The sequence below is a fragment of the Melospiza melodia genome, chromosome 5, assembly GCF_035770615.1.
Source record: "Melospiza melodia melodia isolate bMelMel2 chromosome 5, bMelMel2.pri, whole genome shotgun sequence".
In the NCBI taxonomy this organism is placed as follows: domain Eukaryota; kingdom Metazoa; phylum Chordata; class Aves; order Passeriformes; family Passerellidae; genus Melospiza; species Melospiza melodia.
Genome location: NC_086198.1, coordinates 91,386,408 through 91,397,177, shown reverse-complemented (window position 1 = coordinate 91,397,177; position 10,770 = coordinate 91,386,408). Strand labels below are relative to the sequence as shown.

Genomic DNA, 10,770 nt, shown 5'->3' with positions numbered 1-10,770 from the left:
AAATAGAATTGGGAAAAGACAAAAAGTAAAAGTGCTTTGAATCAGAAAGGAAATCAAAGAAAAATAGGAAACTAAATCAGAAATCATACTCATGCCTTATTACTTTGTTGTTTGCCTTAAGTAACGTGATCCTGCCTGTGAGTCAACCAAAAACCAATGTTTGGGTGACCTTGGCCAATGCATCAGGTTTGGATACAATTTGTTTGATTTATTCAAATCCAGAAAAGCCATTCTTCACCTGCTTGGTCTGGTTGGCCAATACCACAGAATGTCTCTCCAGATCTTTCATGATTCATTATCAATGTGATCTCACCTTCCTCCCTTCCCTCATTTTCTTCCTCTCAGCTCTGCAGAGCTGCTGATGTCCCCACCACCCTCAGGTTAATGTCATCCCTGAGTTTGGAAGCTTCTTCCCCACTCATGTGGATGTTGGGCAACCCAGCAGAAACTCACTGAGGTGGAAAACACAAAGTTTGTGTCCCACCCTGGGCATGTCCTGCTGGAATGGTGACACCCACAGTGAGTGAACTCCAACAATATCCTGGCCAGGAATTGGTGATTAACCTCACTCCGAGGGGTTTGGCCAGGTCACTGCCCAGCTGATTCCTGCTTTACCTTCTGGGCCTGGTAGAGAACTTCCAGGATGCTGCTGAGCAGCTCGATGCAGGCGTCCTCCTCCTCCCCTGCCTGGATCAGCTCCTGCAGGATGGGCAGGGCTGCCTGCAGCACCAGCTCCCTGCACTCTGGGGGGACAAGGGGACACGGGCATGAGGGAATTGTCCCCAGTTATGGAGCCACCTCAGCCATGAGGGAATTGTCCCCAGCTATGGAGCCACCCTGGGATGAGGCAGCAGAGGAATCCCTGCTCAGGGACTCCTCCCCAGCCTGTGCATGGCCTCTGGGTGGGCTCAGCAAGGGCAGTGCCCCCAGGACCCCTCTCACCGTGGCACTGGAAGGCTTTGCTGCTGGCAATGTCAGTCAGGCACTGCAGCTTCTGCTTCAGCAGGCGCTGGGGCTGCAGGTTCCCCACAAAGTCCCTCAGCACGGCCCTGCCAGCAGGAGAGGGGTTAAAGCAGAAGCTCCAGGTTCTGCTCAGAATGGGGCTGATGGGTTGGGGGGACCCCCTAAATGGGGGCAGGATGGTCCCACAGGGCAGCTGTGCCCACCACAGGCACCCAGCAGGCAAACCCTGCCTGAATTCCCAAAATGAACCCAGCTGGGGCTGAGTTCCCAGGCTAAAATTGAGCAGAGCTCCCCAATTTTGCACTGGGAAAGGGGTCAGGAGGTGATCCCAGACCCCCCTGCTCTGTGCTGGATGCAGGGACAGAGGTGGCTGGGGCAGGTGCTGAGCAGGACAGGGGGTTGGTGGGGACACAGGGACCCTACCCCAGCGTGGAGGAGTCAAAGATCCCAAACACGTCCTCGAGGATGGAGGGCAGGTACTTCAGAGCTGCTCCCTGCAGAGACACCACAGAGCTGCCTTCAGACAGGATCCCAGTGTCACCCCAAAAACACAGACACAGCGACACAGTGTCACCCCAAAAACAAATAGTGTGACACAGTGACACCCTAAAAACAAACACAGATACACAGTGTCACCCCAACAACTAACACAGACACAGCGACACAGTGTCACCCCAAAAACAAACACTGAGTGACACAGTGTCACCCCAAAAACAGAGACACAGAGATTCAGTGTCACCCCAAAAACAAACACAGACACAGCAACACATTGTCACCCCAGAAACAAACACTGAGTGACATGGTGACACCCTAAAAACAGACACAGAGACACAGTGTCACCCCAAAAACAAACACAGAGACACAGTGTCACCCCAAAAACAAACAGATACACTGACACAGTGTCACCCCAAAAACAAACACTGAGTGACACAGTGACACCCTAAAAACAAACACAGACACAGAGAACAGAGACACAGTGTCACCCCAAAAACAAAGACACAGCGACACAGTGTCACCCCAAAAACACAGACACAGTGACACAGTGCCACCCCAAAAACACAGACACAGCGACACAGTGTCACCCCAAAAACAAACAGTGTGACACAGTGACACCCTAAAAACAAACACAGATACACAGTGTCACCCCAACAACTAACACAGACACAGCGACACATTGTCACCCCAAAAACAAACACTGAGTGACACAGTGTCACCCCAAAAACAGAGACACAGTGACTCAGTGTCACCCCAAACACAAACACAGACACAGTGACACAGTGTCACCTCAAAAACAAATATTGAGTGACACGGTGACACCCTAAAAACAGACACAGAGACACAGTGTCACCCCAAAAACAAACACTGAGTGACACAGTGACACCCTAAAAACAAACACAGACACAGCGACACAGTGTCACCCCAAAAACAAACAGTGTGACACAGTGACACCCTAAAAATAAACACAGATACACAGTGTCACCCCAACAACTAACACAGCGACACATTGTCACCCCAAAAACAAACACTGAGTGACACAGTGACACCCTAAAAACAAACACAGACACAGCGACACAGTGTCATCCAAAAACAAACACAGACACAGTGACACCCCAAAACAAACACTGAGTGACACAGTGTCACCCCAAAAATACAGACAGAGACACAGTGTCACCCCAAACACAAACACAGTGTCACCCCAAAAACAGACACAACGACACAGTGTCACCCCAAAAATGAACACAGACACGGTGACACAGTGTCACCCCAAAACCACAGACACAGAGACACAGTGTCACCCCAAAACCACAGACACAGAGACACAGTGTCACCCCAAAAACAAACACAGTGACATGGTGTCACCCCAAAAATGAACACAGACACAGTAACACAGTGATACCCCAAAAATGAACACAGACACACTGACACAGTGTCACCCCAGCAAGGGGACAGCCAGTGCCTGGCCTGGGCACGCTCCCTGGCACCCCAGAGCCCAGCTGAGCCCTCCAGGGCCCCCCATGCCCCCATACCTGGGAGAGCAGGGTGGGACCCTCCAGCGGGGACTGCATCAGCTGGTTGAGGGCAAGGAAGAAGCGCTGCAGGGAGCGCTGGAACTCGGCCACCTCCTTCCCCTCGTAGAGCCTGCAAGGGCCAGAGTCACCATGCTGTCACCACACTGCCAAGAGTCACCATGCTGTCACCACACTGCCACCATGCCCCACTGCTCTACTTGCTGGGAATGCCCCACGAAGGCAGGAATGATCAATCTGACTCCATGTTCTCAGAAGGCTCATTTATTATTTATATATAATTTATATATTTATATAATTTTAATAATTTTTCTATATAATTTGTATATAAATTACTTATATTATATTATATTATATTATATTATATTATATTATATTATATTATATTATATTATATTATATTATATTATATTATATTATATTATATTATATTATATTACATTATATTATATTATACAATACTCTACTAAAGAATACAGAAAGGATACTTACAAAATGCTAAAAAGATAATAATGAAAACTTGTGACTCTCTCCAGAGTCCCAACACATCTTGGCCCCGATTGGCCAAAGAGTGAAAACAACTCCCAGCAGAATCCAATGGAACGATCACCTGTGGGTGAACAATCTCCAAACACATTCCACATGAGCACAACACAGGAGAAGCAAATCAGATAAGAATTGTTTTCCTTTTCTCTGAGGTTTCTCAGCTTCCCAGGAGAGAAATCCAGGGTGAAGGGATTTTTTCAGAGGATGTGAATGCCACACCACACACCTTCCCTGGCATCTATCCTAGATTGCAGGGAAACGTGTGTGTTCTATCATTATCTGTCAGAGGTGGGGCAGTTATCTTCTGTTCATTGGGCAGTTTTCTTTATCTCTTCCACAGCCAATCCTCCCTCCAGGGGATCTCTGCTGTTAATGGGCCATTAATCATTAATTATCTTCTGTCCATGGCCAGTGAGTGTCCCTGCATGGCTGATCAAATTCCAGCATCCCATGGGGAGATGCTCCGCCCAGGGGAGGAGCCAAGCATTCCTACCTGGATCCAATCTGAGGTTTGGGACACCCCAGCAGCCTTTGCCCCCTGCATTGCCAGAGGAGCAGCTTTCTGCTGCCCTGCATGGCCAGAGGGAGCCCAGGCCCATCTGCAGCAGCCCTGGAGCTGCAGAGGAAAACTCCCCCCTTGTGCAGGATCCCTGCTGCAGCAGAGCCACAGCTGGCACTGCAGGAGGGCTGAGCCCCCATGGGATGGGGCTGGGACACCACCCTGACACACAGGGGGCAGGGCATGGTCTGACTCTGGCAGTGTTGTTCTCGTGTACTGCATTGTTTATTTTATCCTATCCTTTTTTTCCTTTCCCTATTAAAGAACTGTTATTTCCTGCTCCCATATTTTTGCCTGAGAGCCCCTTAATTTAAAATTTATAGCAATTCAGAGGGGTGGGGAGGGTTTACATTCTCCATTTAAGGGGAGGCTCCTGCCTTCCTTAGCAGACTCCTGTCTTTCCAAACCAAGACACATGGGTTGCTCCAAAATTTTACCTCAAAATCTGGGGACAATGAGCACTGGCAGGGAAAGTTTTGCCACTCTCAGTGGCGGCTGAAAAGGAGAAGCAGGCAGAGGAAGCAGCAAGGAGGAAGCAGAGAGGGACAGACGTCACCACGGTGCTATTGGGGCACTGAGGGGACACAGGGAGGTGTCCCAAGGTGGGGGACAAGGCTCAATCATCCTTGCAGCTACCTGGGCTCCTCAGAGGAGCTGCAGGCTCTGCTTGTCCAGCTCCAGCAGCAGCACAGGCAATCCCAGAGGCAGCAATCTGCAGCAACTGGCTCTAATTACAACCCAATTCCTGTCGATTACAGCCCGTACAAATTGCAGCACGTTCAGAGCACTTAGAGGATCTGAGGAGCCCGTGTTATTGCATGTTGAGATAAAGGGAAGCTCTATAAAATCACTAAATGTCCTCAGGGATGCCTCTGCTCCAGGCGAACTCATTCAGGGGGCTGTTTGCAAACAAGCTGGGTAATTAATTTCTGCTGCCAGGAGCGCTCTGAGCCGGGAATGTGCTCACACAGGAGGGAGAGGCAGGTGCTGGGTGTGAGGTTCTGGAGCACCTGGGAGGAGATGGAAGTGGTGAGGACAGACAGGGCTCAAACCCTATGGTTAATTAACTCTGGCTAATCCAGAGTGGGGCAAATTGAGTGTGGCAGTCCCTGGGGACACTGGGACACCAGCACAGCTCCCCAGTGCCACTGGGAGGGGACACAGGTGTGGCATTCACATTCTCTGAAAATCCCTTCACCCAGGATTGTTCTCCTGGGAAGCTGGGAAGCCTCAGGGAAAAAGGAAAACAATTCTTATCTCATTTGCTTCTCCTGTGTTGTGCTCATGTGGAATGTGTTTGGAGATTGTTCACCCACAGGTGATTGTTCCATTGGGTTCTGCTGGGAGTTGTTTTCACTCTTTGGCCAATCAGAGCCAAGCTGTGTCAGGACTCTGGAAAGAGTCAGGAGTTTTCATTGTCTTTTTTAGCATTCTGTAAGTATCCTTTCTGTATTCTTTAGTAGAGTATTGTATAATATAATATAATATAATATAATATAATATAATATAATATAATATAATATAATATAATATAATATAATATAATATAATATAATATAATATAATATAATATAATATAATATAATATAATATAATATAATATAATATAATACTATAATAGGATATACTATAATGTACTATAATATACTATAATATCATATCATATCATATCATATCATATCATATCATATCATATCATATCATATGTAATATAACTAATTTATATATAGATTCTATATAAAATATAAATATATATAAATTATAAAAATATATAAATTATATATAAGTAATAAATGAGCCTTCTGAGAACATGGAGTCAGATTCATCATTCCTGCCTTCATCAGGGCATTCCCAACAAATACAACACACAGGGATCCCAGCACATCCTGGGCTTGGGGTGCAGGAGGCAAAGCCCTCATTCCCCCCCGAAACAGCTTCCTGCTGAACCCAGGGTGCCTGGGAATGGGGTGACCCCCCAGCTTTCAGTGCCAGCAGTGCCCACCCTGTGTCCTGTGTGTGTGGGGGGGGGTCCTTCATTGCCCCCTCAGGACACTTCAGCTTTCAGTGTTGCCTACGTAGAATGAAAGAGGAACATCTGGAGATGCCAGATTTCCTGATTTCCCCCTCTCCCACGCTGGGAGGGTGTTTGTGCATCACCCAGGCTGGATGTGAGCCCTGTGCCCATGGGGAACAAGTGACACCAGCCCTGGGGGGACTCCGGAGGGGCCTGGGGACAGCTCGACCTTTGAGCTGTGGAGCCACCCACCCTGTTCCTCTGCTCATCACAGCAGGGTTGGCTTGGAGGGCACATCAGAGACCCCCCAGCTCCACCCCCACTCCCACCAGGCTCCAGGAAACCTTCCCAGCACATGCAGGGGCACAGACTGCCCGGGGCACTTTGCCATTCCCATCGTGGGAGGGTTTGAAGAGCTCATTGGAAACTCCCTGTCAGGGGTGGCAGAGGTCACTGTGGGGCAGGGTCACTGTAGGGCACTGGGAGCACTGGGAGGGACTCGGAGGAACTGGGAGCACTGAGAGACATTGGGAGAACTGGAAGCACTGGGAAGCACTGGGAGGCACAGCCAGCACTGGGAGCTACTGGGAGCACTGGCAGGCACTGGGAGGCTCTGGGAGCATTGGGAGACACTGGGAGCACTGGGAGGCACAGCCCAGCAGCACTGGTAGCACTGGAAGCACTGGGAGGCCCAGCCCAGCAGCACTGGTAGCACTGGGAACACTGGGAGGCCCAGCCCAGCAGCACTGGGAGGCACTGGGAGCACTGGGAGGCCCAGCCCAGCAGCACTGGGAAGCACTGGGAGCACTGGGAGGCCCAGCCCAGCAGCACTGGGAGCACTGGGAGCACTGGGAACACTGGGAGGCCCAGCCCAGCAGCACTGGTAGCACTGGGAGCACTGGGAACACTGGGAGGCCCAGCCCAGCAGCACTGGGAGCACTGGGAGCACTGGGAGGCCCAGCCCAGCAGCACTGGGAGCACTGGGAGGCCCAGCCCAGCAGCACTGGGAGCACTGGGAGCACTGGGAACACCGGGAGGCCCAGCCCAGCAGCACTCACTGCGCGAAGAGGCGGCGGGAGCGCACGATGAATTTGAAGATGTACTCCAGGGCTTTGAAGGTGCGCGGGAGGGACTCGCAGGGCTCGCCCCGGCCCGCCTGCTCCACGTACTGAGTGAACACCGCCAGCAGCTTCCTGCGGGAGGGGTGTCCTGGCTGTCCCTGCCCTGTCCCTCCCTGTGCCCTCTGTCATGGCTCCATCCTGGCTGTCCCAGCCCCATGCCAGCTGTCCAAGCCCCATTGCAGCTGTCCCCCACCCTTCCAGCTGTCCCAGCTCCACTCCAGCTGTCCCAGCCCCCATCCTGGATGTCCCATCCCATTCCAGCTGTCCCAGCCCTGTCCCTCCCTGTCCCAGCCCCATTCCAGCTATCCCAACCCTTTCCCACCATTTCATCGGTCCCAGCCCTGTCCCTCCCTGTCCCCACCGTCTCAGCTCCCTCCCAGGTGTCCCATCCCTATCCTGGCTGTCCCAGCCCCATCCTGGCTGTCCCAGCCCTTTCTCTCCCTGTCACCACTGTCCCAGCCCCACTCCAGCTATCCAGTCCCATCCTGGATGTCCCAGCCCATTCCAGCAGTCCCAGCCCTGTCCCAGCCTTGTCCCCCCTGTCCCCATTCTCCCAGCCCCATCCTGGCTGTGCCAGCCCTCTCCCACCCCATTCCAGCTGCCCCATCCCTGTCCCCCACCCTTTCAGCTCTCCCAGCCCTGTCCCCCAGCCCATTCCATCTGTCCCAGCCCCATCCTGGGTGTTCCAGCCCCACTCCAGCTGTCCTCCCCCATTCCAGCTGTCCTATCCCAGTCCCAGCCCATTCCATCTGTCCCAGCCCCATCCTGGATGTTCCAGCCCCACTCCAGCTGTCCTCCCCCATTCCAGCTGTCCTATCCCAGTCCCAGCCCATTCCAGCTGTCCCAGCCCCATCCTGGATGTCCCAGCCCTGTCCCTCTGTGTCCCCACTGTCCCAGCCCCACTCCAGCTGTCCCCCACCCCATTCCAGCTCTCCCAGCCCCATCCTGGATGTCTCAGCCCCATTCCAGCTGTCCCAACCCTATCCCTCCCTGTCCCCTCTGTCCCAGCCCCACTCCAGATGTCCCAGCCCTGTCCCAGCCCCCATCCTGGCTGTCCCAGACCTGTCCCATCCCTGTCCCCCACCCCACTCCAGCTGTCCCATCCCAGTCCCCCCCATGCCCCAGCCCCAGCCCCTCACTTGTAGGCCAGCGTGGCGCTGAAGTGCTGCCTGATGTAGGCCTCCAGGACGGTGTTGAAATGCTGGAACTTTCTGTCAGCCACCAGCCTGACAATGAAAACCTGAGGGCAGCAGGCAGGGGCACGGCTTGGCGTGGGCAGGGGGACCCCTCTGCCACCCTGAGCCCACCCTGAGCCATCACTGGGGTCACTCTTGCGGTAAAACACCTTTAAATGCTGCTGGGATTGTCCCCCAAAGGGACAATGTCCCCCAGAACAGCCCTGCCCTGTGCTGGGTCACTCAAACCCCATTGTCCCAGTCCCACCAGTGCCCACCCTGCACTGGGGAGGGCTCAGACCCACACAGGTTGTGCTCACCAGGGCGTCAAACACGAGGGTGTCATAGACGTCGGTGTCTGAGTGCTCCATCATGATGGAGAACAGGGCATCCAGCGTGTCCTGCAGGAACTGAGGGGACAGCAGGGCTCGAGGGATGATCCCAGCACTGCCCAAAACCCAGTTCTGGCCATGGGGAGTGGGGGGCAGGAGCCAGGGAGGGAGGAAATGCTGGCTGTACCTTGATGACCTCTCCTCCATCCACGTTCATCAGCTTCTGGAGGTTCCCACAGAGCAGGCTGGGCTTGGAACGCCACTTGAGCAGCCCCAGCAGGTTCACTGGGCAGGGGGAATGGGGCACTGAGGACTCTCTGTCACACCCCAGTGTCACCAACCCCCTGCTCCCCCATCAGGAGCAGCCAGGACCCCTCCCACAACCACTGAGACCCCCTGAAGCCAAGTCCGTAAAGCACAAACCTTAAATAGGTTGTGGTGGACACAATTGTGCTACAGGAAGGGAATGAATGGAGCAGCCTCATCCCTGAGCCCTCCACACCGAACCACAGTGCCCTGCACCTTGCTGTCACTGTGTGTCACATCCCCAGGCCACCAGGTCACGTCCTCTGAGTCCCCTGCACTCAGCCAGAGCAGGATGAGCCATTCCCACCCTCCAGCCTTGCAGCAGATGGGAGGAGAGCCCAGCCCATCCCATGGGCCCTTCCCCTGGCTGAGGGGGCACCAGAGCAGCCCAGGGATGCTGGAAACTCCCCTGAGCTGACCCAGGCATGAGGGAGAAACCACAGAGCTCCAATTCCCACCTCCATTTGGAGAGAAGGTCATGGAACCTCCAGCAGCCACATCCAAGTGGGAATCCCACTCGTTGTTGCTCCTCTCCAGTGAATGGCAGCCCCCAAAAATCCCCAGATCCTGCTGATCTCCCCAAAAACATCCTGAGCATGGCCAAACTGAGCCCTCCCACATCCTGAGCATGGAAAAACTGAGCCCTCACTGTCCCCAGCTCTCTGTCCCAGCATGATGGACACTGGAGACCCAAATATCAGGACCATGGTCCAGCAGGCGGGAGCACCACCGGTGAGGGGACACAGCCCCAGCTGCCCCCGCTCTGCGGGGACCCAGCACTCACCGTTCTGGGTCAGCTTGGTGGAGCAGACCAGCGTGGAGATTTGGAAGCTGTCCCGGCCGGACGGGGCCAGGGCGGCCGCGGCCCCGCTCACTCGGAAGGAGGAGCCCGGGAGGAGCCGCGGCTCGGGCGCGTTCCGCTCCCAGGGCAGCGACAGGTACGCGCTGGCATCCTCCAGCTTCTTGCTGTCACCCTGCAGGGCACAGCACAGCGACAGCTGAGCCATCCCCGGCCTGTGGGGGCACCAGCTGTGGGGTTTTATGGGCCTGGATTGAAGGCACTTGTGTAAGAGCCGAAATGAGGGATGTGGGACTCCAGGCGGCTCTCTGAAATGCAGTTTATTCCATCCAGGATCATGGGTGACAGAGCTGTGCCCACAGCTGTCAGCTCCAGCTGCAGGCAGGCCTGGAGACCCTGAGTTTAGGTTATAAATGCATTCTATACTTTTCTTTTGGTCACAATGCATTCTATACTTTCCTTTTGGTCACAATGTATTATATTCTTTTGGTTACAATGCATTATATACTTTTCCTTTGATTACAATGCATTCTATACTTTTCTTTTGGTTACAAATTCATTATATACTTTTCTTTTCGTCACAATATATTATATTCTTTTCTTTTGGTCACAATGCATTATATACTTTTCTTTTGGTTACAATGCATTCTATACTTTTCTTTGCTGAGCATCTTCATACAGCAGAACCAATCTATACCTTAACTTTTATCTCTAGCCTATCATAACTACTGTAATTACCATATTCATGTCACTGTTCTCCAATCACTGAAAGTCAGTGCATTACAGTTTAAGCTAGAAGTTGTTTTTCAGTTTTCTTGTAGTGGAAAATTCTGAGACCTTTTTTCTACTTGCAACATTTGCTGACTTGTTTGCCTGTGCTATCTTTGCTTGGTAAAAATATCTTCTTGTTTGGGGTGGGTTTATCCTT

At 52.7% G+C, this 10,770-nt stretch overlaps 1 protein-coding gene across 1 annotated transcript in view; it reads right to left on the bottom strand.

The window, feature by feature from the left end:
* The window catches only part of LOC134419152 (dedicator of cytokinesis protein 2-like), a 57,882-nt gene that overhangs the window by 33,658 nt on the left and 13,454 nt on the right, over positions 1–10,770 (bottom strand). The window contains 9 exon segments of the mRNA XM_063158115.1: positions 616–743; positions 943–1,049; positions 1,387–1,457; positions 2,991–3,102; positions 7,168–7,302; positions 8,370–8,470; positions 8,726–8,815; positions 8,925–9,022; positions 9,828–10,017. Coding sequence (XP_063014185.1) covers positions 616–743; positions 943–1,049; positions 1,387–1,457; positions 2,991–3,102; positions 7,168–7,302; positions 8,370–8,470; positions 8,726–8,815; positions 8,925–9,022; positions 9,828–10,017 — 1,032 coding nt within the window.